This window comes from Pyrgilauda ruficollis, unplaced genomic scaffold, assembly GCF_017590135.1.
Source record: "Pyrgilauda ruficollis isolate IOZ18807 unplaced genomic scaffold, ASM1759013v1 scaffold9, whole genome shotgun sequence".
In the NCBI taxonomy this organism is placed as follows: domain Eukaryota; kingdom Metazoa; phylum Chordata; class Aves; order Passeriformes; family Passeridae; genus Pyrgilauda; species Pyrgilauda ruficollis.
The window spans coordinates 8,471,223-8,498,529 of record NW_024531043.1 but is presented as its reverse complement, the minus strand read 5'-3'; the positions used below and the strand labels follow the sequence as shown (position 1 = coordinate 8,498,529).

The 27,307-nt window shown below is 40.3% G+C and overlaps 1 protein-coding gene across 2 annotated transcripts in view; it reads left to right on the top strand.

Annotated features, from left to right (window-relative positions):
* ZNRF3 (zinc and ring finger 3) overlaps nucleotides 1-27,307 on the top strand; it is a 66,689-nt gene that overhangs the window by 10,103 nt on the left and 29,279 nt on the right. For both annotated transcript variants that reach the window (XM_041488319.1, XM_041488318.1), the window contains exon 2: nucleotides 25,587-25,712. In XM_041488319.1, coding sequence (XP_041344253.1) covers nucleotides 25,587-25,712 — 126 coding nt within the window. The remainder of the gene's footprint in view (nucleotides 1-25,586; nucleotides 25,713-27,307) is intronic.

Here is a 27,307-nt window from a genome sequence, read left to right as displayed (position 1 = left end):
ATTATTGAAGTAGCAGATTTTTTTGTGTATTATTTTGAATGGTTTCACTTAGTAAAAAATTCTGTTTTTCAGTGATGATAATTTGTTTTAATGCATGGCCTACAGAGGAAAAGGTCAGTGGGTTTAGACATTTCTGTTGTAGATGCACTTCTCTGCTGGGACAGCCTTTTCTAGTTCAGCAGGTGAAATCAATGTCACTGCCTGGGTGGATAAATAGCACTGAAAATCAACCACAGGAGGAAAGTGCTTGCTTTCTATCTGACATAAGCAGTTTGCTCAAAGAGTAAGGCTTCTCTTACTACAGCCATTCAGCAGAGAAATAGAGACCTGTAACTTACTAATGTAGCAGTGAGAGTTTCTGAAATATGCCAGTAAGCAGAACTTTGTAATGTACAAAACTAGAGAAAGAACTGGATGGCTGCTGGAGTGCCACTCCAGTGCTTGTGTCTGGGGATGGGTGGATGTGATAGTGACTTCATTTTTCTTTAGTTCCTGCCTCCAAACTGTTGTTAACAAAGGTAGTTTTCCTTCTCCCTACATACCCTGAAATATCCTTGTGAGACAGGAAAATTTATCAAGTGTGGAAATACTCAATACTTCTGTCTCTGGGCAGGATTTCTCCAACAACCACAAGTTGTGCTAGGGGAGGTTTAGATTAGATATTAGGAAACAAAAAATCACACAGAGGGTTGTAAAGCATTGGAAGAGACTGGCTAGTGAAAGTGGTGGTGTCACCATCTCTGGAATTGTTCAAGAAATGCGTGGATGTGGCTTTTGAGGACATGGTTTAGTAATGAACATGGTGGTGTTGGACTTGATCTTAATAATGATTCTGTGATTCCCTCTCTCAGTGTGCTTTTGTTTTAGTAGGAAGTAATAGACAGTAGCATACATCTAGTTAAATGTAATTGCAGTGAGATTTTTTGCAAATCAAATCACTTTTCCGTCCTTAAGTTGCACTTGGTGTGTTAGAATTCAAATTAGTGAAACTGGTAAAATATTTGCTTCCTGAGTAAGTGATTAAACATACTAGGTGGTAAGGATATTGCTAGCAAATAACCTCGTAGATAAAGATATTTGTCAGACTAGGTAGCACTACTTAAGAAGCTGAATTATATATATATATATATTTTTAGCAGTTATACTATCCAAGTACTGATGAACGTTGAAATCTTGTCATTATAAACACATTTCAGATAAAATGGGCTCTGCAGTCTTTAGAACAGAATCCACAAACTGATGCAATCTGTTCTTGCTCCTGAGACAGCAGAATTTTGATCTAGGTTAGGACTAGTTCTGGTAGGAATGACTGAGAAAAGTGATAGGAATCCTGAGTATCTGTCAATGGAAAGTTGTGGGGCAGGGAGCTTGACGTTTTTTATAGCATTCTTGCCAGGGAAAAAAAAAAAAAAAAAAAAAGAAAAAAAAGAAAAAAAAAGCTTGGAACAGCAAACAAGAGATGCTCAGAAGGACAAGAGAGAAGTTGAACAAGCCTTAGAAGAAAGCAGTTGCTGGGTGTAGCACGCTGTAAACACTGCCCAGCTGGAGAATATCCTCTAGCACTTCTCTGCCTCCAGAGGCATGGTGGTTATGGCAGCTCTGCTCTAAGGAATGGTTCATGAACTGTATGACAGAGGAATTTAATCTTTGTATCAGTATGATAATGTGGCATATCCATGCCCAACTGCAGGGCTCCATTTCTCAGCAGAGAATAGCATTTCTTAGTCTGAAAGAGAATCTCTACGTGAATTCACAGACTTTTGCTGTTTGTGTTATATGGAATTAACATTATAGACTGTGCCTCTGGAAGGAGGAGTTGGTTTTATTTACCTTTTCAAGCTGAGACAGCTGCTAGAAGAATATAATTTAAAAAAAACCCAAAACAATATCTATTTAGAGATAAGGCAATTTACATTAAAAAAATTTTTAAAGAGTCATTTCAGGCATTTTCAGTGCTCCTTCAGCTTAATTCTTAAGGATACAGAGTACATTTATAATTGTGTAGTAATGTTTAAAGCAATTAAGAATGTGCTGTTCGACTGGGACTTTATGGGTACCTGTGTTTCTTGGTTTGGTTTTTTTTACTATCCATTTAGAAACCTGTCAGTGAAATGTCCTTGCAGATGCTGAGGGATGACTGCTAACAGTGAGTGAAGCTAATTATTGGAAGCATGAACAAAATGGGTTAGAACAAAACATATGCTCTGCTTTGCAACAGGTGAGCATATGCTGCCTAACTGAAATGCTGGAAAAATCATGCATGTTTTAGGAAAATACTTATATTTTCTGATATTGGCCTGTTCCTGTCTCTCATTAGCTGGTGGAGAATTGATCTCTGATGTTAAGACTCCAGGATCGTATTTTTGGTACTGGGACAGGTCCTGGATTATTCAGTGGGTGAATAAACTTCATTCAGGGTGTTTAAAATTTGGCAGCTAATCCTGGCAGAGCAGCAGCTCTCCCCTGCTGTCCTGCAGGTTGCTTTCCCAAGCCCACATTGTTGCTCTCTGGGGTGGATGGAGAGGAGCTGGGGAGCAGCTTCTGGAAGGCTCAGATGCTGCTTACAGCCTGAGGCTGTTTCTGGGGCTGGCAGCATGGTCACAGGAACCCTGATGGACAAGCAGTGACTGATGTTAAATCTGGGTGGAAAAAAAATTAGGAAAAAAATTAGGTTTGCCCTCTGATTTCTTTCCTGGTGCCTTTTTCTTGCCTTTGAATTCTCACTTTCTGATTGCTTTTAGTTCCTGTGTGAATTCTCAGGGCACTACCAGGGAAACACACAACAGTTTCTGAACTTCAAGGTAAAAATGATTTGCAAGAGAATGAATAAAAGTTCATGATCCTAACATTTCAACCCCACTCTTCTATAATAATTAAGACAGGAAAAAATTATAATAACCTCTAGCTAATTCAGAGTTAGTCTTTGTGTAGATGAATTTCTCTTCTCATCTATCTTTGAGGGTAGAGAAGGAAGCTTTGGTTTGTTTTGAAACGTGATTGGTTTAGTCCTGCAGTTGGAGGTATTTGTTAAAAGCTCTTTATCTTTGTTATATCTAGCCACAAAAGTGCAGTAAAAGAGAATTAAATTAGGAAAAGAGAAAATTTCTTACATGTAATGCTCCTGAATTGTTATTTTTAATGTGTCTTATCTCTGGTCCCTTGACATGGACCAGGTCTCAGAGACACTGAAGGGAAATGCTAAGGTGGTGTAGAATCTTGGAATTCCCAACCCAGCCCTGCAGGGTCTGTTAAAATAATCACTGAGTCGTGGTTATCCTTCAGGACAATTTTATAGGTGGCACTATTTCTGTCATGTTCTGATATTTCATGATGAAATTACTTACAGATGGGTCACAGGCAGAGAAACTAGGGTTGGTATTTTTTATCTCAAGAGACCTTCCCTTTCTTGAGGAAAGCTAATTTGTAGTGCTCTGGAAATCACTTCAGTGCCCTTCTTAGGGTCAAAATTAGGGATCTGACAGAGAGAATTAAAGTGCAAATAAGCAGATCCAAAAGTTGGCTATTCAGACACATCTCAAAGTTCCAGCAGGATTTACTTTTTTTTTTTTTTTTTTTCTCTCTAATATTGCCCAAAAGATGGGTCATGAATGAATAGTTGCATCAGTGTGCTAGTCTGGTAAGTAATATACTGCTTTTGTAGTCCATATAGCAGAATCTTGAAAATTTGTCATCAACTTCATTTTCTAGTACATTTTGTGCTAAGAAGTGTTTGCCACCCACCTTTCCCCAGCCTACCCACCCAAAGGCAAATCAAGTTTCTGAAATTGCGCTGTGAGATTTTAAGTTGCTGCATTGATTGAAGATGTCTCTGGACTGAAAATGAGAAAGGCAGAGCTTTGTTTTCCCCTCGAATAAATATTAGAATATTCATGTAACTTTTAGATGACTTAATGGCTCTTGCAGGCCTGACACATCCCCTTGCATTGATCACTTGTGCAAAAATATTAATATAAAGTTAATACTTCTTCCAAGTAATAGCGATCTGTTATAAAATATTTTGGATTCTCTCCAGTCTTCCAGTTCAGCACTGGGAAGGACTGGGCATGACAATCAACCTTGAGCACTGTATTGGGCATTCAGGCCAGGCACTGCTGCATGGCATCGAAATTCCCTGTGACACACTTGCCCTGGGAGCTGTCAAATGCAGCACCAGAGTTTTGCAAGCAGCCACAGCTGTGTTTTGATGGTACAGCTCAACTGAGTTCTCTCTGCTTTATCTGTCTGGGAAGCCTGCTGTTGGGATTTGCCCAAGCTGTTTCCACAGTCTTTGGAAAAAAGAATTGAAATTTTGGGTCTCCTGTCTATATGTAGAGTTTGTGTTGACTCTTCAGGCTCTGCTGCTGAGTGAGTGATGCAGCTGTTGCAAACATTAGCCTGTATTTATATTAGTAGTGGAGTACTGCAGCACCTAGAATACTGAATATTTTGAGTGGGAATTCAGAAACTGAATAATGTAGAACTGGCTGTTGTTTCTGTATATTCTGGTGTGAGTTTCTTACCCATGTTTTGTGGAGATGTTCAGTGAAGGAGCTGTTCAGGCAGCCATCTGAATCATATATATTGGGGATGCTTTTTAGCCAGTTTCAGGTTTGCACAGAGTAATTTGACAGGTAACTTTTCAACTTGCATTCAAATAAGAGCTTCTTATAGGTTGTAACCTCTCTCATTTTTTAACCCTTACTCATTTTTCCAGCTTGAGTACTGAGACAGGTCTTGTAGAAAACTGTGATCATGAAATTAACAACTTTATCACGTTAAATGCTCACAGTAAGTCATAATTTTACAGGTTCTCTTCAGTTCTGACTGTTCTTAACTTTGAAACCATAGTTTTGAAACCACAGAGAGATTGGAAGAGGTAGCTCGTGGGCTGGGTGTTGAAGATTCCTAAAAGTTTTAGGAGAAGAATTCAAGACTGTTCCTCCATTCAGCAAAATCAGGTCTGAGGCAAAAGCTCTTGGCTCTGCCTTATTGCCTTGCACACCCAAAGTATGTGTTTATAACATACACACCAGTTTTTATTGCTCGTGTTTTCCACATGTGCACCCCTGACTTTCCTCATGGCAGTCCTGTCCTGCTCTCAGACCTTTGGGACTACCTCGAAATAACTGCTGAAAAGAAGGGAGAAGAGAAATTTTAATGGTAGCAGACAGAAGGCAATGTGGGAACACAGTTATTTACTGTGGCAAATTCCAAATCCTTATTACCAAAACTGTCACAATGGGGGTGCTGCTGCTGTGGCAGTGCTGCAGCAAACACTGTTTGTTTTATCCTTCAGAGGAGGGGGCTTACCTTTATATACCTGCAGCACTCTCCAAAGGAAGCCCTTCTCCACTCTGCAGATACAGGACAGCATTTGACAAAGCTGTGAGGAGTTGGATCTATCCGAGCTTTCCTTCTCTGTGTTGGTAACAGAGGTGCAGTTATTTGAAATGTCAGCTAGGTGTGTGTGAGAAAAATAGAAATTCAGAGCTAAAATATCCAAACTAAAAATGCAGCAATATCTTACACTGTGTTGTAATCTGGATGAAGGTTTTGGCAGGATATCTCCCAGGTTTTGAGTGTTTTAAATACTGGTGTGCTTTAGTAAAGAAGATGCAGCTGAAGTTTGAGTGTAACCTTGTACAAATGTAAGTCAGACAAGCTGCAATATAAAAAATAAAGTATAGAATAAAAGCATTAGAAAAATGGCATGGACAGCCTCGCTGTAAGCAAGAGTCTTGTTTTTAATGAGTAGGCAAGCTCTGTTGTTTAATAACCAAGCAAAAAGAAGCTTGGACACAGTAAATCCCAATGGTTTGTGCAGATTCTGTAATTGAAATATATGAGTACATATGCTTGAGTGTATATGCTGATGTCAGACAAAATGAAGTGGCTTGTTTGAGATCAAAGTTCACCCATCTTCTGTTAATGTAAAGATGAGTGCCTTTCCCTGGATCTCTGTGTTGGTGGGAGGTGGGTTATAAGTGTTTGTATACAATTGTGAGCCATCTGGGCCTGAAACAAAATTGGGACCCTGGGAAACAGGAGGGGAGAGGTGGCCAGTGGCACACTCATTTTGTGCTCCAACTGGTAGGGAAATAACTGCAGAGTGTGGAAACTCAAACTTCATGAGGAACCTTGGAACCAAAGTAATTAAATTGGTCCCATTTTTATTTTAATAACAGAACATTGAGTGTCTACCTTTGCAGCTGTCTCTCAGCATAAAGCCAGCCAGGCTATTTTCATATTTTCTGCAAAGACTTATTTGAGGTTTCATTTGTTAGGAAGCCTGTGCTCCAGCTTGTCACTGCTGTGAGAATGGGTGGGAGGCCAAGGGAAGCATTTAGTTTACTGGAGTTTGCTGGATTTGTGGGATCCTTTGGCCTGACTTCAGAAGGTATTTAGATAGTTATAGCTGACTTGACGTTACTGAAGAGAAATGATGTCTTCTGGCTGTTTAAACAAATTCATAATGTGTTATGGAAAGTATCTTGGTGATATTAGGAAAAAATTCTGTACTTTGAGGATGGTGAGGCACTGGCACAGGTTGCCCAGAGAAACTGTGGATTCCCCATCCAGGCTGGATGGGGCTTGGAGCAACTTGGTCTGGTGGAAAGTGTCCCAACCATGGCAGGGGATTGGAATCAGATGAGCTTTAAATTCCTTTCCAAGCCAAACCATTCTGTGATTCTATGGCACTCACAAATTGATGAGTCCTATTTTTTCTGACCTCTTTCTTGCCTCCAAGACAAGAGGAAGGGGAAATGGGAAGGTGACCATTGGCGTGTCACTTGTTAGTTAAGTCATGAACACATCAGACTTAACGTTTAGGCTTCTGGTAAATTTTTTATTTTCTTTATACAGAAATCCCTTGCTGAGGGATATTGGGTACTTAAGAGTTAAATAATCTTGCTTTGGAAGCAGCTGAACAGTTTACACTCCTTGCTGGGCTGTACAAAAATACTTTTCCTTTGAAGTACTAGGAGGAGCGGCTGAGGGTAAAACCTGGAATGGGGTTGTAGCTGGCAGTTCGCAGTGGGCTCAGCCTGGAGCAGGCAGCTGCCTGCAACTGCACTGTGAGATGGCAGAGAAGGTCAGCCTTTCTTTCAGTCTTGCCATCACTGTCTCATTGCAAGAAATACAGATTATTGTATGTCTTGCAGATTATTTCACATCACATTGCCAGAAATACAGATTAAAAATATCCTTTCCCATAAAGGCGTGAGAAATACAGGAGTTTTATTGGAAGTTCCTTCAGACTGCTTCTGATGTGATCTGGTAGTGAAGTGCACCCTGCTGCTGTCTGGGATGAGAAGGATTCACTTTTGCTGAGTGGTGTAAAACAAGTCAAACTCTTGTCTGAAAGAGCTTTCCAAAGTTTGCCAGAACCTGTGAAATCTCAGGCCTGATGTTCCACTCAGCCAAGCTGAGCTCTCAGTGCAGCAAGAGCTGACAGGAGAATGACAGTAGTGGCACTTGCCCCAAATGGAGGAAACTAAGCCTTGATGTTTGCAAGAAAAGCCATGGGTTAACGGCGCTGTACAGTGGGAAGCTGTGTCTCTGCTGTCAGAAGTGTGCATGGCACTGCTGGGTGCTCTTCTGGAGAGCAAACCTTGCCATGGGCAAAACCTGATGCTCACTGGGTCTGATGCATGTGGTGTCTCCTGCCAGGACCAGCAGTGGAACTAGACAGACTGAAGTTGCTCCCTGGTTTTCTAGGGCAACACTCTGTCTCTTGGATTAATAATCTCTTGTCACACATATTTTTGGGAGATGCCATTACATGAAACTGAAGAAAACAAATTTCTTTCCAGCAATGCCATTAAAGGGACAATCAAAAGCAATTTCCCCAACAGCTAATAAGGGGTAACATTAGGATACCTGGCTACATCTGTTGAAGAGACTATGATGGTAGTGCTGCAGGTCAGATCTCCAAATTTCCAGTTAGAGTTATTTATAATAATAATAGTAATAATAATGATAGTGTCCTTTCATCTTTACTCATTTAAGAATCACACACTTGGCTGTTGGTAGGATCTCTGTGTTTCTTTCCCTGCTGCTCTGCCACTCAGTCTTTAGCTTTCTACCTCTGCCTTTTTTTTCTTTTTGAACAAAAAAAGTGTCAAGAATTCAGTTGCTAAAACAGGCAGCATTTTTCCTCTGGGGTTTCTGCAGTTGCTTTGCCTGGCTGAAAGACTAACCATAAGTTGTCAGGGTCATCCATTCTTTAAGAGGAGCGAGCTGCAGGCGCTGGCAGGAGGGCACAGGCAGGCTGCCCACATGTTGCTGCAGTGGCTGTGTGTGCTGTGTGTGTGTCTGCTGCTCGGGGATCACAGGGCACACATGCCTGCTCGGTGTGTTCACAAAGCTGCTCTTGGACAGGAATGGGTGCTGCTGCCTTTTCCAAAACTGTGCAGGCAAAGCAGATATTATCAGGGCTGGCCCTGGGGCATAAAATAGAAAGATCAAAGGAAGTGGCAGCAGCACACAGAGGCTCTTCAAAGCCTGAGTAAGGGAGGATTGATAGAGAAAAGGAGAATGCTCTTGCTGATGTAATCACAGCCTGTGAGACAGGTTGGCTTTTTTTTTTTTTCTTAATTTAAACAAAGGCACAAAGACAGTCCTTGTTTGTTTAGAGAGGTGAAGCATGTGCCACAGAGATAGAGCAGGGATACCTCAGTATATAGAAGGTTTTCATGAATACTGTGCAGCTCAAACATTTTGAAGTGTCTGCAAAGTTGCAGTTTTTCTTATTTTACTTTGCACAACTTCTGCTTGTGGTATTCTCTCACTTGTGGTGTCCATGTGGAATGAAGTAGGAAAATGGCAAAGAAAGGAATGCTTTTTTTCAGGCTGCCATCCTTATTAAATGGAAGCTTATTTTGTTTTCTCTTGAGAATGCCAGTTAAAAATTTCTGGGATTTGTATGAAAAGAAGTTAAGCACAGGCAAGGTGGAGTTGGAGGGGAAGTGATAAACCAGATCCATTGTCAAGAAGTGCAGGCTTGTTCAGGCACAAGCTGTGAATTGGAAAGAAACAGTTGTTCTCCCCCTTTATCTGTGGAAAGGGGGAAGAAGAGGTGGGACTCTCCTGGAACAGATGTGCAGGGGTGGAGGGAGTTTTCAGCCTTCTCTGTTACAGACCTCACTTTATATGCTACAGCTGCAGAAGTGTTTCTGAACCTTCATTTTGCTTATAAAGGTCCCACCTTCATAATTCAAAGGGAACCTTGTGAAATTGTGACCTGGAACATGGTAGTCCAGCTTTTCCACCCAAAGCTGTGCCTGTGTGGTGTATGACAAATGACCTGAGCTAGCACAGTCTGATACCCAAAAAGTTACATGAAGACATGACTCAAAGCCTGAGTAACTACTACCAGAAACTAAATGCATATCAGTTAACACAGTTGCATTGATTTTACACGTGTGGAGCTCAGGCAGGACAAGCTCTTCTGCTTAGATGGTGAGCAAAGCCTGCATGCATCTCTTGGTATAGACTGGAGGTCCATGGGAGGGAGAGCCTGTTCCTCTGAAAGTCTTTGGAAAGCTGTTAACTCCAAAACTTAAAATCAGCTTCACCATTTTGCATTGTTTCACTTATTGATTGTTTTAGAAGAAAGACTTAATAGGATTAACTCAGTCCCAAAATGTTTTCCAGGATGCCAGAGATCAAAGTGGTTGTTTCTGCTCTGGCAAAATCTACAGCTTTCCTTCCCCTGTAGGTCTGAGACCATTTGCAGTGCAGTTCAGATTAGTACACAAAATTGTGGTTCTCTGAAGTTTGAAAATCTATCATGAGGGAAAAGTGGCTGCCTATATTGTTAACTTTAATGCTTTCTTCTTGGGTCAAAGCTACATTTATAGTCTGCTGAATCAGTTTATTACCTTAACAAGGCAAGCAGTAAGGTCCCTGCTGAAAAAGGGATTCATCCTCTTTGTTGTGGAGTATGTGGGATGATGCTGGCATTCTTGTGTTGCCTCATGTGGAAATTTCTAAAATTTGCTGGTCAGCATCAAAACCTTTTCTCTTCACCCTCTTGCATGTCTCTTCTGCAATGCTGCTTCTACAGATGTGTGTGATTTGATACTTGACACTAATAGAAAGCGCTTCAATACACTTAAAATACTCTGATTTTGGTTTCTACTTAGCAAACCTTCAGGCACCAGGAAATTTGCACATCTTACAGAGCTTTGAGATGGGCTCTGACATGTACTTGTGTTAGTGCTGCAGGCACTTTCCCCTCACCATACACAGAGGCTAGAGAAAAATTCTGGGATGGGAATCCTAGCAGTTACCATGGCTTTCTGCTTTAAAATACATTATTTTTGGAAATCCCACCCAGATATGCAAAGGACAGATTGTTCCAGTCTGTAGAGGACAGTTAATAAAGCAGAGGTTTCTCTGTGCATAGAATAGGGTAAATTGATGGGTTCTGCCATAGTATGGCATCCCTATTCTTTGCTTCTAGGGAACAAGAGAATGAAAAAAAAAGAGGTTTTAGCTGATTTCCTGTATGCTCTGCTGAGTTTGTGCAGCCACTTCTGCCAGCGGTTATCTGTGGCCTTTCGATTCATGCAGCCAAGTGAATTAGCACAACTGCCATGCTGAGTTAACCAAAAAAGTTCCTCTGCTCCAGTGGCTCTGGCAGAAACCAGTAGCAGATATTTGTGAAGGAATGTCAGATTAGAGCAAGCATATGGTGAGAATTCTGCAGGACATGCTTCCAGGCTCTGCCAGCTTGTGGCTTAGGTCTTCCCATAAGGATTGAATTCTACAGGAGAGCCCTTGATGGGTTTTTCTTTCATATTTTTTTCCAGTCCGTTACTTCATGTGTTGTCTAAATTTGGGAGCACACAGGAAGATTTGTTTTGGTTTTGGGGTTCATGCACACTGTGACATTGTACTTTATTTTTGAAGAGCAGTGGAGTCCATGTTGCAGGAGGTGTAGAACAGCAGTTTTATTGGCAATGTCTGACAGGTACCAACTTAAATTGCTCACTAACAGGATTGGAAGGAAGACAACTAAATCTCCAGAATTTTTCTCATTTTCTTACTGTTCAGTGTGAATTTCTTTTTGAGCTGCAGGGAAAAAAAACGTTGCCAGGAAGTAATTGTTCTTTCTGCCTCTTCCTAATTCTGTGCAGCAGCTGCCTTGTCTTTAGCTGCTATTAATGGTCAGAGCTTTGTGAACAAAGGAGCGTCAGGCTGATGTAACTTCTTCCTCTGTTAGACATTCCCTCTGAAGCCATCTTTTGTCTTGATGGCCCTATTGTAACCATTCATATACTGATGAATGAACAGGAAGCTGATGATGATAGTGAGCAGATGAGTTTGATCATGAACAGGTTTTACTCAGACTCCAGCCTGAGGGAGTATATATAGGAACAGAGCTGTAGCACTGTCAGCTACAATGTCTGATTTGTTCATTCAGATTTTCTTTTGTGTAAGAAACTAGAAAAGGTTGTTAATCTAAGAGGAAATGTGCTAATTTTTTATAGAGAACAACAGTATTACAGGTAAAAATACAGTAATTCTGTCTGTGGCCTCGTCATACAAAGAGAAGTTTATTTGAATGGCTGTATTTTTGGGGGGGATTGTGATTTCTTGAGCTGGAATGACTTTTTCAAGACTGATGGTAAATACTTTGCTATACTGTTAGCTACTTGAAAGAGGCTGCATGTTGTGTGGCAGTCAGTGAAGCATCCTAACCATGGCTTTTCAAGCACAGATGTTTTTCTCATGTGGCCTTTGGTGATTGTGATATATATTAACTTTCTATAGATAGATAAACTATTCTCAAAATGCCTGATGGAATGGACTCTTACATTTATTTTTAAAAATGAACACAAATTTAGTGTTATTTAATTACTACAGACAAAATTAGAGGCTCCCCAGCAGTGGAGGGCAAAGATGTGCCTGTGAGTGTGCTTGTTCTTTTCACAATGCCTAACCTTTCCTGTTTTCGTGATTCGGCAGAGATTCCATTGACTTTGTTTTTATTTTTGTGTCTGTCACATTTTCTGCGTTCCCATTGTTTGTATCTGGTTGAATGTGCCTTTTATGGACCTTGGTTAAAGGGATTCTCCCAAGTCACAGCTGTAGGTACAGCAGGTTATCAGTGCTGGTCTTGGTTAATTGTAATACAAGCTGGAGGCATGCACCAGGAAGAACAAAGAAGCATCATAAAAAGCTTCTCAAAATTGTGGCTAAAATTTCTTTTCCTTCTTAAGAATAAAGTGTATTCTGAAAACCTTATCCTTTCACTGAAAATTTCATGGGATGTTGCAATTAGTAGGAAAGGTAAGAGAGCAAATTATGAGAGAGCAAAGCAGAAGACTTGGTGGGCACCACTGGGTTCCAAGAGCTCGAATGCTGCATATAAAAGTGCAGTGCATCATAAAAGTGGAAGGAGAGAGTAGATAATGGAGCAGATAGATCACAAGCTATGCATCATCTGAGTCCTGTAACAGTGTGACATTCATTGAAAAAGACTTGAATTTTACCAGTTTGGAAAAGAGGCTGTTGACAAGAGACTTTGAGTAGAGTCTGATGCCAAGACAGTGATTAAGGAACAATTATTGGTTGTTCCTTGCAATATGATTATCAGAGCATTCTCAGTGAAATTCACAAAACAGCTTTACAGTAAAGCAAAAGAAAGTACATTTTAAAAACAGTAGGTTGTGTTTTTTTGCTGTAGGATGGTGTAAAAGCCATAAGTATGTGTGTCATTCCAAAGGAATTAGGTAAAAACATGAACATAGATGCATTGCTTACTTAAACACAGTATTCTGGGTGAAATCTCAGCTCTGGAGGTCTTAATCACCAATAGCCATAATGAAGAGGCTGTATCTAAAGCATAATCATTCCTTATTTTTTCTGCTTTTCATATTCTCTGAATTTGTGCAGTTAGCAGCTGTTGGGGATAGGTTACTGTGCTGGTTGGATTTTTGGTCACACCCTGCATGGCTGCTTTTGACTCGCCCAACATTGCATAGGAATCCTGTGGCAGAGGAAGCAATCCCGTCTGTTGGGAAGCATTCAGCTGCTTTAACCACAACACTGTATTTTCTTTTCCCATAGTGTCTTACCTCATTCCCTGCACTGTCCAAACTTCCTGACATGCGAGGGGAATGTCCTGCAGACAGCACTCCTTCACCCCTCGCTGCTGTGTTTTTGGAGTGCAGTTTACAGCACTAATTTCCCAATCGGTGAGGCATACCTCAGTGTTGAGGTGTGCCAGCAGGAGATACACAGCACTACACCCAAGCCAATAGGCTTGACTGGATTTATTAGCATGGCTTGTATGCCAGGGCTGGAGGAGCTGGATGGGAAAAAAGGGGGCTAGCATGGGGTGGGAGTGAATTAGTGAAGGGCTAGTCAGGAAGAGAGGAGAATTGAGGCAATAGGTTAGTGACCGTATGAAGGAGGAATCATCTGGAAAGAGATGGGAAAAGGAGGAAGAACTTCTGATGTATCCTGAAATATAGCACAAGCATCTGAAATTTAAGGCTGAACTGGGCTCATGATTTTAATTGTTTTAATTATGGTAAAAATCTAACTTTAGAAACTTCTGGTACCTGGTTCTTCCACCCATACATAGGGTACTATAATATGATAAGTATGTACATTAACATTTCTCAGAAAAAGCTGAGAAAACCTGTTTTGGTTTACTGTTCTGTAAAACAGTTCACTTTCTGTAGTTTTTTATCCAAAGTGGAATTTCATTTTGTTCTTAGATCAGTAATAAACCCGTTGTAATGAAAAGGAACTCTTTCAGGTCTCCAGAATTCCAGAAACTTCCATTATTGTTCTCTTGACTTTAAATAACATTAATTGAATCCTCCAGGCACCAAGTGCTAAGTTCCTGCAAGTGCCTTTGATAAATGAAAAAGAGCAAAGAAGTGATAATTAGTTGAGTGCAGAATAGTTTTGATTCTGGTTCAAGATGTCAAAGCATAGGCTGTGAGCAGGGAGTGAAACTGGCCATCAAGTCAGCTTTTGATCTGACCAAGTGCTATGAACTGTGCACCGGACTGAGTTGTGGAGCCTGTGTTGCATTTAAGTTGGTTATTTCCTGTGCAAAATAAACCAAATTAGGCCTGAAAGAGGGAGGATGAATTTCACAGTGTGTGTGAAATGTTTGCAGAGACTAGTCCAGCAATGTGCTACGTTAGAATTAAGCATAGCTTTTTATTTTCAAGTCATTCTCTCTAGTACAGAGCATTCTTCAGTGGTGACTCAGGGTAGAGCTAATCTCACTCAAAATGGTTGCCAGTTGCCACTTGGAACAATAGGAGTGAAGCCACAGGCTGCCATCAGGTGGTAGTTTTTAAGAAAGGCGATTTTTCCCCAGTGGATTTGAGTGCTTTCTGTCTGGTAACATGAAAGATTGCAATATTCACTGAATTCTTGCAATGGAAAGTGTTGAAACTGTGCATTACTCATTGCTTTGCCTGAAATAGAAAACCCAGTACAGCAGGTATTTTTCTTTTATGGAAAAACCCAAATATTATGTTTTAAGGAGCAGCTCTTGGCACCTGATTTACACACTGTCCTGTACTTCTTTTAAAGTACCCAGTTCCTCTCTGGGCAGGGGCATCTCACCTTCCAGGAGAGGAGATTGTGTTCTGTTGTTACATCCTGCTCTAGAGCCTTGTCTTGTGTAGCCACAGAAGAGACTTTGGCTTCACCTTATTTCCACAGGATATAGGTCAGAGAGATTGTGCTGACTGGAGCTGACACAGAAGTGCACATAAAACTAGGTGTGATGTTTGGATTTTGCCAGAAAATGTGCAAAGCAGGTGCAGAGCCTGAAGGATGCTGTGGAAGTAATTTCTTGAGAACTTGATGCTGGAGAAAGGAGAGGCAGTTTGGAAGCAAGCAGTACCTATTTGGAGACCTCTGCTTTTTCCTTTTGGGTCCTTTTCCTCTAAAAGTTACCTAGCACCTTGAAATGTTTTCACATGGGCAGAAGCCATAGGTTGATACAATCCATTGAAGTAATCTAGGTTATCAGATGAAAGGAAGGTCGAATTATGAGTTTTGGAGAGGAAAGGATGGAGCACAAAGTGGGGAAACAGGGATATGAGAAGGCATGTGACAGCTGGAGTTGGAAACAGAAGTTCTGTAAACTTTACTGGTTTGTGTATTGGTCCAGAATGGCTTATAAAAGGTAAAGAATCTGACCAAAAGGCAAACTTTGAGGAACAATTTAAGATGAACACTACCTTCAGATTGTAAACTGTCACAAAGATTTTCTTGGAACATTTTTTGGTTGTTGCAGTGCAAGCTAAAGTTAAACGTAGAGACCAGGAGAGTGCTTTGTAATTTATGACAGAATTCAACACAAGAATATGATAGTTATCCTCAAATTTAGATAGGTTAAGGTTAAGCTTAAAGGTTAAGCTTCACAGAAATCGACAGAATTCAACACAAGAATATGATAGTTATCCTCAAATTTAGATATCTTAAAGGTTAAGCTTCACAGAAATATGTTCCAAGGTAAGAAATACGGGGAGATGTCCAAAATAGTCTAACTAATAGCAGCATAACAAAGAAGTAAAGAAGACCCATAACAGCATATCTGATTCCAATATTTCTCTTCCTCTAATGTCTTGAGAGAGATGTGTGAAGGGATTTGCAGTGGACTGGGTCAGAACTGGGTGATTTATGGCAGAGGAATGAGGAAAGACTGAAGAGAGCATGCAGCACAGGCACTTCCATATCAAGACAGAGGAATAAATACAATTCCTTAGAAATAATGCAGTGTGGGAGGGAGAGTGTGGAGAAGAGTGGGTGCTGGAAAGTCTGGTCTGGGCGGTGAGAGCAGGCACTGCTGGAATCCCACCTCTGCTGGGCCTGTGCCCTGGGGCGTGCTGGAGCTCTGGGAACTGGGAGATCCTTATTCCACCGCGGAGCTGGGAGCACATCTCTGACAGGGTGGTTTGTTTGTCTCCATCACATCACTCTGAAAGACACAAAATCAGTGTCCTGTTTTTAGGCTGTTCCGTTTTCATCAGATTCAAAAACTTTAAATAGCATCTTGTGCAGCACAGGCTGAAGGGGTTTTCCGATTGGCCAGAGATTTTATGGTTCATAGAATCTTGAAAGAGTGTGTATGTAAATATTCAAAAATCAGTTCCCATACTAAACTGAGGAACAGTTGATCTTTAGGCTGTGAACCATTACATTTCAGCCTTGAGAAAACTTCTTTTCCATGCTGACTAAAGCTGGCTGTATCTGTTTTTTCCTTCCCTAATGGCACTTCCAGACTGACTTGCAGTCAAGGGTAGCGATCAAGAATTTTCTAAATATTAAAACCTTTTTTCCTGACAGCTTTTTTGTCTTGCAACCCAGAGGATTTGTTCAAGCCATGTAGCTTTGGTGCCATTTGAATTAGCACTCAGGCTCCACTGTGCTGACAGCAACTGAAACTTCATGCTCCAAAACACACGCTCAAGAAGTGTGTCTGTTCATCCTTAGCAGATGCCAGCTGCTTCCCTCCTTTGTTTGTTTTGGGGAAGATACTGGCCATGACGTAGGAGGTAAATATAATGAAATTATTTCTATCCTACCGTTACTTGATAATTCAACAACTGTATTTTTAAGCTCTTTCAGCTAATTAAGACACTTAAGAGAAAATTACAACGAAGTACTGGTTCTGTCAGGGAAAAATGAGTTTTCTAAAATAGAGTAGTTCCTAGCTTTTGAGAACTACAATGTTAAAATTTTAATTATTTGTTGAATTTTTATTTTTTTTTTTTGTTTATAATAGAGCAATTTTGATACTTCTCTGTGTTCAGATTTTAATTCATTTGTTAGATTTCACTGCTTGCATTTGCAGCTGCTTTTCCTGTATTTGAGGGCTAGGGGCTTAATTTTTACATTTGGTCATCATGTGCATATTTAATAAAAATGCCTCAAAAAGTTATGAGAATTCTGAAAAGCAGAGTCTGGGATTGCTCTTACGTTGGCTTTTAATTTTTATGCAAATATTGCAGGTAGCTAGGAGTCTGTTATTTGTTATTGCACAGTTTCTCCTAGAAAAATAACACATATTTTGTTGGGTAGTGTTTGCAGGCAGTGTTTTTATTGTGTGACTGCCTCCCAGGTTCCTACTGTGAAGATGTATTTATGTTTTCTGTGAGCAGTAATGAAACTACAGCTGGCTGTGCATTATCTGCTGTACCTTTTCCATCCCTTTTTAAGCATAGTCACTGAGACAAAATTTTAATTTTGAACTGAGTAGAAAGCTGATCCTTGCTGCTGCCTACCTCAGCATATTGTACACCACGTATCTTGACGAGTTTAAACAGTAGTTCAAGTATCTCGAGCGCAAAAATGGGTGGAGAGAAGGATTAAAATATCCTAACCCTTCCCTTTTGTGCTTCCCCTGAAGCAAAGTGCAAAGCTGCCCACTTTATATTGCCAGCTCCAGCTTTATCCTCCATCTCTGAATTTCAGTGCAGCCCCAGGGGAAGCTGCACCTCTGTGGCTCTCCCACAGCTGCTGGACTTTGATGAGGACATGCCTTGGCTCTTTCCACTGGCCTCCCTTGGCAACCAGCCCTTTGAAGATGACCTCTTGCTGTTTGCCTGTTGTCTCTCTTGTGTTGGATTATAGATGAGAGGTTGGCGTGAGGGGAAGGGGGATGGAATGGAGTGTTGTGCATTTTAAGCCTCATTTCTTTCTGCATTCTCACCTTTTTATTTTCTTTTTTTCCCTTCTGTGGCTTTTACCTCTCTATATAGATAAAATGTTGTCATACACATGGAAAATGGTTTCTGGCAGAAATAAGAGAGTTCCTGCTTGGCATGTGTATATAGCACAAAGGAAGTTTGATTGGTATTGTGGTAAGGACTCTGCGTTCTTCTGTAACAATCTACTCACGTTAGTTCCCTTCCCCCATCCCTCTTTTTAAGTACAATATTGTTCTTAGTTATAGTGCAGCCTTTCTCTGTGTGCATGTTCTCTGTTCCTCTTCCCTCCCTCTTGCCCCAGTGAATGCTTCCTCTTGGAGGCAGGACAATGTAATCACCTTGTTAATGAAGGCTCTGGTGGGAGATGGAAAAGGATGCACTAGAGCTCTGTGCCTGCGTCACACTGACTACTTTTGGAAATCCAAACAATGAGACTTTGCTAAAAACTGAGAATATCTTTCATGAGAGTCTTACAGGGGCAGTAGCTGTAGAGTGAGAAATATGGTGTTATAGGGGATCAATCATCCGATCTTCACTCTGGTGAAAGGTGAACAGGTGAGGTTATTTAGGACAGAGCATTGTAAGTAAAAGTGTTTACACACTTTTACAAATTTCACCATCTCCTTTTTCAGATTTTATCAGTGGTGAAATTAGTCTTCATCAAAGTGTGGCAAGGAGAGCAGAATGGTAGTTGACATTGGTGTGAAATATTGATGAATAAAGGCAGGAGTAATATATGTTTGAGGGTATTTTACAGCAAATATGAAGAAAATAACCTGGATGTACCTGTATATGCAGCTGGAATGCCTCAGTGCAGCATTCCACCCAAAATTAGAAGAATAGGGTGTGGGGGGTATCTGTGATCTCCAGATGTAATTAGTATATCCTTATATTGCTGTTTAATTGGAGCTTCACTTTCTAACCCAAATGCCACAGAAATAATTTGTGTTATTTTTAACTCCTCTTTCTCTCCTTCGCTACCCTTCTGTCTAGCAAAGTTCCCCACAAACCTGAATGCAAGAAAACCAGCTCTGCTTGTTAGTAGCTTATTGCAAAATACACAAAATAATATCTTCTCTTGTCAGAGGTCACCTCTTACTACATCAAGGATCAACTGGAAAGCCAGGATCTAGAGCAGTTCAGGTGTCAGAAAAATGAACTGTAGTGAGTTTGGACATCTCAAATCAGTGTGCACATCCAAAGAACAGCCACTGCTGGTCTGGAGTTTCACAGTACTGTGAAATTTTGGGTCAGCATCAGATCTGTCAATCTGTTAAACTTCCTTGCTAAAATTCAATTGGCAAATGAATAGTTCTGAGACTTTTCAGAGCTGTGTGCTTTTGTAAAATGAAACACTACCTTCTCTGGTACATGCATGTGTGCGTGTTGTCTTCTGATTCCCTCCTAAAAGTTTTGGAATTTTCATCACAGCCAAATTTTCTAAGTGTGCATCTTGTGTACTTTTGGCTAGAGAATGCAAAGGGAAAATTTCTTTTAGGATTCCTTATATGAACACCTTCCATCAGCTGGGTTTGGTAGCTTGTTTGTTTGGGGTTTAAGGTTTTGTTTGGTTTTGTTGTTGTTTGTTTGGGTTTTGTTGCTGTTAACAGTAGTGTTCCTTCTTTCTGGGCCCCAAACACTCCCTAAGGTTGAACAAATCCCGTTATGTTGTACAGTCTTTGTCAGGGTGTCTTTATACTTCCTACTCCATTTTCTGCTAGAAAACTTAGTTACAAAGTATTGGTAACTCCATATCAGGCCTTCAGCTTAAACAAGGAGATTGTATGGCAGTGGCCTAATATTTTCAGTTATAAGTCCCTGCTTGAGTGCTATGGGACAAATGCAGTTTTTCATGAGATGTAAGATAATCCTGCTTTTCCCAGCCAGTTATGATTATGTTTAAAGTTTTGGTAATTAGTGTGTTTTGGGGGTCTGGCTTGTTTGTTATAGAGCCAGAAATGCTTTTGTTTTATCATGTGGCTACTGGCCTTCTGCTGAAAGTAATTTGTGAAGGTATCGTTTTATTCCAGATTTTCTCTCTAGTTTCTCCTATCCTTAGTGACATTATGCCTTCACCTTCCACCAGTTTAAAGAGGAGGGGGAAAAGCACAATTGTAAACATGACTTTGTTCTCCTTTGGAGTCTGTCAATACCATGGTAGGTAGGAGAACTCAGTGTAATCAAAGCACTTAAATTCCTGAGAGAAGAAATCTTCCTTCAAATTATCAATAGTATGTACATCTTTTCATGGGAGTTTTGCTTTTTGAGATGCTTTAAAGGAAGGAGACACCAGTTCTCTGTTTGAAAGGACCAGGACCTTCCTTGCAAAGCGTTTGGAATAATTATTAGTGTCCAGCTGCCTTGCTGCAATAGATTGCTCAGCTGCATGGCTTAGGCAGTGCAATCCCTGCTTGTGCAGCAAATCTGGTGCAAATGTGCTGAGTTTAGGTTTGTAAATGTGTTACTGTGCATATGCTGTGGTAACTGTAGTGTTTCTGAGCTGGGGCAGTCCTAGCAGGAGGATGCCTGGGAATGTCTTTCAGGCAGTTCTCCGGGTCTCCTGAGGGATTTGAAGCTGGACCATGGCACAGGTGAATTGAGTTTGCTGATGAACTAGATCAGTGCTAAGATCTGGTTCCCTAGTTAACAAAACCTCCTTTGGCTGCTCTTCAAAACTTACTGCTCCTTTTCACAGGATCTGGTGGACTTTGTGTAGCACTGGCCAGTCTGCTTTGTAGAATTTGCCTGGCCTCTCCTGCATGGTGGATGTGTTCAACTGAGTATCTCTGGTTTTACATTCAATTACAGCATAGACTGGATTTCTCATCATCCCTTTTGGCACACTTCCTGGAGTAAGTGGACTGTGAGAGGATTTCAGGAATGCCTGATGCTCTTGCTGTAGAGAAAGTTGAATGGAAGCCACTTGTGGGTTCAGTGCTGACCACTGGGTTGGACAGCATGGTCACAACTGATAGCCAAGAAAAGCGCCCTGCTGAAATGCTCAGGTCCTATCATGTTACATTTTGTGGCAGTTTGGTTTTTTGCAGGATGTACTTCTTTAAAACAGAAAAAAAATATGCCTGAAAGAGAAAAGAAACCGTATTCATGGAGTTTTCTACTTGTGCTGGGGAATAAACATTCTTCTCTGCATGGCAAAGCTGCAGAGTGATGGGGAAATGCTTCTGGCTTTCACCTTTTCTAAAAAGGCTGCTGTGTTCCAGCTGCAGCCAGCATAAAAAAACCTCATGTTTTATCATGAGGCTGCAGAAACAGTAGCAATGCCTAACTTTTCTTAAAAAACCCTACTCTTTAGTTCTTAAAAAATTCCTCCCCCTATTTGTACAGTTTTGGATTGCTTATGTGAAATGGCACATTCTACTGAAGCCTTTTTCAAACAGCATGACACAGCGGAGTTAAGGCCTGAGCCTTTTATTTCTGGTGAAGTCTTAGTAATGCTGGGTTGGAATATTGCAGTCAGGAACCTTTAATCAGTTTTTGGTAACAGCTTGCTGTGCCAATACAGAAGAGTAAGTGGAGATAGTTTTCCCAGATCTGTCTTCTTGGATTTTGCAGATGAGTGTGGCATTCTTCTCCTGGCATCAGGGGTCGTCCCCAAATCTCTATGACTTGTGAAAAATAATAGACCTCGATGCTGCAATTACAGCAGCCAGCACTAATTAGATATCTGGAGGCATCCTCTGATTCCTTGGACACCTTATGCCAGGTTTGCATGGATGATTCCTAACTCCATCCTCCTTACAGCTGTTGGTTGCTTGCTTTGTTACTGCTTTGTGCCAACCCCATTCAACAGAGGCATTTCTTGTTTGCAATTTTTCTTGCTGTTAGTATACTTGTCAGTCTTGACATCTCTTGCCAGTTTGAGCTCCTAATGCTTTCCTAATTCTCTGCATCTCCAAGGAATATTTCTGTATTTTTGAGTGTGCCCCCTTTTCTCTATGTCTATTCCATCTAACTTCTGGTGAGTCTAGCACCAAAATATTGGAATGTCTCTGAATCAGACACTGCATCCTCTAGTACTTTTTGGTGAAGGAAGTTGTTGTTATTTATTCAAAATCTGTTTGGTGACTTACTGCATTTTGGATAAAGCATAAAGTGAACACTCAAGTTCACTTTTTGTGTTTAATAAGGCTGGTTTGACAGGGGAAATGCTTACTACAAAACTCCCAGCAGAGGTGTACTAATGGTTTTTCTGCTTCCTGTGAAACACATGGTTTGGTCGCCTTTTTTCACTTGAGCCTTAATACACTTCAGACTTTGGATCCTTCCTTTAAAAGGAGCTTCCCTGGAAAAAGGGATTGGAGGAAGGAAACAAGACCTAGAGCTTGGAAGTGGTGTCAGGACACTGAGGGGCTGGGTAACCAAAAGTGTCTGAAGTCTGAACTGAGTTATCAGGATTTGCTTCCGTGCACCTGGGGTAAGCCAGGAAAGGAACTCGCTTCCTTTCAGTTACCAGAGGCTACACCTGGTTTGGGAGAAAGCTTTCCCTGATGATAGAGTTCCTATTCAGGTTGACTCATTTTTTATGTTTTCTTTTGAGCACTGCAAAACCTCATAAATTTTATTTCAAAAGCCTGTCTAGTGAAGGAATGTGAATTCATGTGGACAGGGATGAATCCATGCCAAGTGCATTCCAGGTGGGAAAGCTATATGGAGTGTCTGTTGTTTCAGGATGTACAGCAATAAAGAGTTCAAGTCTTCACAAAAAGACTAAACAGTTCTGCTCCTTTTTAGAGGCTTGTGCACCGTAGTGTTTTGAATTTGCTTTTTACTGTGACAGTTTGAAACTACTGATAATTTTCCACCTCACAGAAAATAATTAGTTTTATTGTTGCCATTGTAGGTTGTCCATCATCCCTTTTGTTTAGCGTGTTTAAAGTAAAAGATGTCTGGGATTGAGAAACACCCTGGATCCTCCCTGGGCCTGATTAATATTTTCATTTAGGCTTACTTTATTGTGTTCTGTGATTCAGTGATTAATTCACTTGTGTTGTGACGGGAAACCGTGAGAACATGGCATACACTTGCACTGGATGAGTTGTGTCATAAGCGCCATCAGCCCAGTGAATGCTGTTTCATTCCATGTGGGCACCTAATCAGAAGTAACACCAGTGTTTCAGGCTTGAATTCTTAAATTCACATGGTCTTGTTGCACTTTTAGTTGATATCTCTGGTTTGGAAAATTACAGTATATTTTATCTGTCATGATCTATAGAGATCACTACAATGTGAGCTTGTGGTATCCAAGCAGAATCTACCAACTACTTGTGGCTTGGAGTGGTGGAGTGCTTTTCTGGACAGAAAGTTTTCTGTCATTGAAGCCCGTGTCTTATTGGCCTTGATGCTGATTCTGGGTTTTTCCTGTGTCTTTAATACATGTTTGTAAAAGGAAGAGAAGAAGCTCTTTCAGCTTCAGGTTTATACTGATTTCCAGGGACAAAACTGCAGGGTGTGCTTGGTGAGTCTGATCCGGAGGGTCACTCACACTTGGAAGCTGGTACAGAATAACAGTATTCCTGAGGAAAGTGGCAGTGGAAAGAATTTTCTGTTCTTTTGGCCTTCTACCTTCTTTGGTCCTTTTTCTCTGCACTGAAGTGGGTAGGGCTGTTATTTATTCTGTGTTGGGAAAAAAAGACCGGAGCTTTTCTATACACGAGACAGTGTGTAGAAAGATCCTGAGCTGTTCATACAGCATTTTGTAATACTATAATGCCTTATTCTGGCAGACATAAAAAAAGGGCAAAAGGGTGAAAGTTCTCTTTTAATCATCAGGACTTTTTAGATGATAGAGTTACAGAGCAAAGTATTCTTCATCTGTTGGTTTAATGTTTGTCTGCCCTGTAACACTAACCCACATAAAATTGCTGCGGCTCTTTATAAAGTTATTTTAGACCCTCAGCAATGTATACAGATTTTGTAACCTTGGATAAAAGCACCTGAGTCGTGGTTTCAGTTTTACCCTTTTAGGCATGTGCAAAGTGCCCCAGCATATTTCAAAGATTTTGAACTAGAAACTTCTTAGATATGGGTTATGGTTTCAAAGCTCAATTGAGACACCCTATGTCAAGGGAATTCCATCAAGGAAATGGTTCTCTGTTTCTTTAGATGCTTAATATTGATTAAAGCTTTGTGTTTGCTTGAAGGATCCCATGGACTCTTTGTGGGGTTGATTACGTTGGTATATCTGCCCTGGTAGTTTAGGAGAGAGCACTCTGCCTGACCCCATCCTCTGTTTTTATGTCTGTGCTGAAGAGTTTATCCAGCAGATACTGAGACTATGGAGTGGTTCATCTTCCAGTGATAGTACTTCCCCCAAGCTTTTAGCACTAAGTTAAATTGCTCATCCATGTGAGATGGTAAACAGCTCAGCAGTGTGTGATAGTAACTCATTTAGGGAAAAAAAAAAGGAGAAAGGCTAAATTAAGAGCCTACCTAGTACAGTGTGGCTTGTTTTTTTTCTTGGAGTGGATTGGTGATGAATCTTGAAAAATAACAAGTGGTCGGAAAATCCCTGTATTGTGTCATTTCACTGTCATGTTTCCCATATTTTACAGTAATCACCCAAGTTACTCAGAAAGTTAGGGCCCCACAAGATAATATAAATAGCACTCCATGTATTGTATCACTTGCAAAATGGAAGTCAGGGTACAAGACATGGGAGAAAAGGAGAAAAGGACAAAACGACAAGCTGGTGATGCAGAAGTGATGGTAGGATTAGGGGCCATTACATGGTGCTACTTTGCATGGATTAGTGAGGGGTATATATATGTAAATTATTGAGCAGTAATCTCCTCCTATTATAATCAGCTACCAAAAAGCAGAGTTGTCATAGTGTTGGTATCAGTTTGTGGATTTCTTCAGCTAGTTTGATAAAGTTAAGATTTAAGGAAAGACACCAAAGTGGATGAAGTACAGACTTTTTTTGCAAAGACCTCTGAATATGCGTTAAAGCCTGGGAAACAGGCAAAGGTCTGTGAAAAAAATCCAAGGAAAAAGAACAAGGAGAAGACAGTATACAGTACAAGAAGTGAGATGTATAACACTCTAGTTTATACACAAAGATATTATCCTAAGGACAGCAAATTTGGAAAAGACAAACGATGTGTAGGAAGCTCCTTGCCATAATAAAATTAGAGTAACTACTCTAATTAGAGGAACTACACAAAGTGTTGGAAGGAGGAGGAACAGATTAAATATTTGAAATTAAAAACAAAGACATATTGTTGCCTAGAGTAAGAAACATGAATGTCTGAAAGGAGACTAAAGTTTCTCACTTCATGATAGCCTTACCCCCCACATCATTTGGGTTCAGAAAACAATAGAGAGTGCTTCACAATGGTTAGGAAGTTTCTTGTATCTTACTTTGGCTTACATGACAGGCTTGTTTCAAAGGATGACAGCATGTTAATACTGTGCAATTATTTTAGAAAAAAGGTGATAATGGCTCTGAAACATGGGGTCTGGATCTTAATGATGTGTAAAGCTTTTATAAGGGACTCTGCCAAAGAGTTTGTATTGTTTCTGTCAGTTTGCAAGGAAAGGTGGTTTGCAATACCAAGGGGGGCTTTGTAGTTAAGAATTTTATATCTGAGCAAAGGACTTAAAATCACATTTAATTGTTAACCTTAAATAATTTCTTATAAGCAAGATGACAGCTTACATAAAATTGCAAAGATTTTGTACTCATGGCATGCTTCAGAAACCTACTGAATTCTTCACATATGCAGCCTTACATTTCAGTTTTTTTTGGTGTATGTTAACTTAAAACAAATATACTTAAATATATTTTTATTATTTTATTTATTTTTATGTCTGTATGGTTTTTAATTCTAATGATTGGCTAAAAGTTTCTTTTTGATTCTGTTTCAGATGCATCCACTTGGACTGTGTAATAGCAATGATGAGGAAGATCTGTATGAATATGGCTGGGTGGGAGTGGTGAAATTGGAACAGCCAGAGTTGGAGCCTAAGCCATGCCTCACGGTCTTGGGAAAGGTAAGGGGACAGTTTGGGGCTGCATGTGAATGTTTCTTGGAAGGATTAGTTCCTTTTGGAGAAAAATCGGGAAGAAATAAACTGAGGAAAACCCCCCTTACTCCACAAAATATTCCTGTTTTGCCTATTTTCACTCTAGGTACTTCAGGGAAAGATGCTGTCCTGACTCAGTTGATAGAGGTGGTGATGGGGAGCTGAGCATTCCCTTTTTGAGCTCTCTAGGAACCTAACAAAGATGAAAGCAAAAATGGCTTTTTAGCAGAAGCAGTATTGGAGTAGAAAGGGTGAACTGCAACTGGGATTCTTACTTGGTCAAAGCAGTCAAAAGGAAAGCATCTTCCTGGTTTTCCTCAGGCACAATTTTCTGAGAATACGTACAATAATTTCCTCTTTTTGGGGAAAGAGAAGCTTTCTAAGCTAGAAAGATTTATTCACTTTAATCTCAGGACAGATACCTCTAATAACAAGTGAATTTTATTGTACTGGTCAAAAAAAAAATAGAAATTTTCATCATCCTGGAATCTCACCATGGAATGGGGCCTCTGGAATCTTAAATTAAGTACAAAACTTGTCTCTTTGTTTATGGGGTGAAGTCACTAATATACCATTACTGCTCCCAGATATGTTAAAAAAAGAAATCAGAAAGGTGACCTTCTTTTTTGTTCATGCCTTAGAATTTTTGAGTATTGAGATTATTATATGTTGGCATTTGAAGTCTAGAGGGTTTGAAAGTGTGTGAAAGAGCACAGGCCACAAGTTCTACCAGTGACTGAGTAGTTGAAAACTGGTTCAATAACAGGGATTCATCCTAAAATCCAGCTGCCTGAATTTGGTAGGATTGTGTTGGTGACTTCAGGTTAGCAGTGTATCAAGCAGAAAATAAAATTGCAGGTTGACATTTTTTCACGTAAAACTTGGTTCTGTAAATTTGTAAACAAAACTTCTAAAAACTTCACCTTTCTAAGGAAATGGGAAGCCATCTGCTTGTCTAGAAGTTGCTGCAGGTTTAACTTGTACATGGTGAAAAACATCTCTTTAAGAAGTGGCTTCCCTTTCTACTGAATTTCAGCATAATACAGCTTTTTTTTCTAACTTGGAAAACTGTCTTTGTTTCACAGAAATTCTAGGTATTGCTTCTTAGTTCTTAGAAAGATAAAATCTGAGGATGAGGTCTTGTAAGGATGGGAATTAGAGAAGATTCTGTCCTGAAAGATGCATACTGATCCATAAGCAAACTCCAGGAGTAAGTTTAATCTTGAGGCAAGCCATTTCAGGAAGGAGTCTGGTCAGTCCCATTTGTCAGGCTCTTGAAAATTATGTGAGGAAATAGATGGGCAAAATGGATAAAGGAAGTTGAACCATAGGTATGGTCCACCAAAAAAAAAAAAAAAAAAAAAGTTAAAATTCTATAACCTGGCCCACTGCTATGTGCCCATATCCCACCATGTCCTCTGTACTCCCCATGTCCCCAAAGCCACACTCATCTCCAGAATCAGTTCAGCTCAGCATTTGCTGATGTTAGCTTCCTAAAGCTTGGCCTGCTGAGCAGCAGACTCTGCCTTTGCTTCAGGAGCTCTGTAGCATCTGCTTTGATG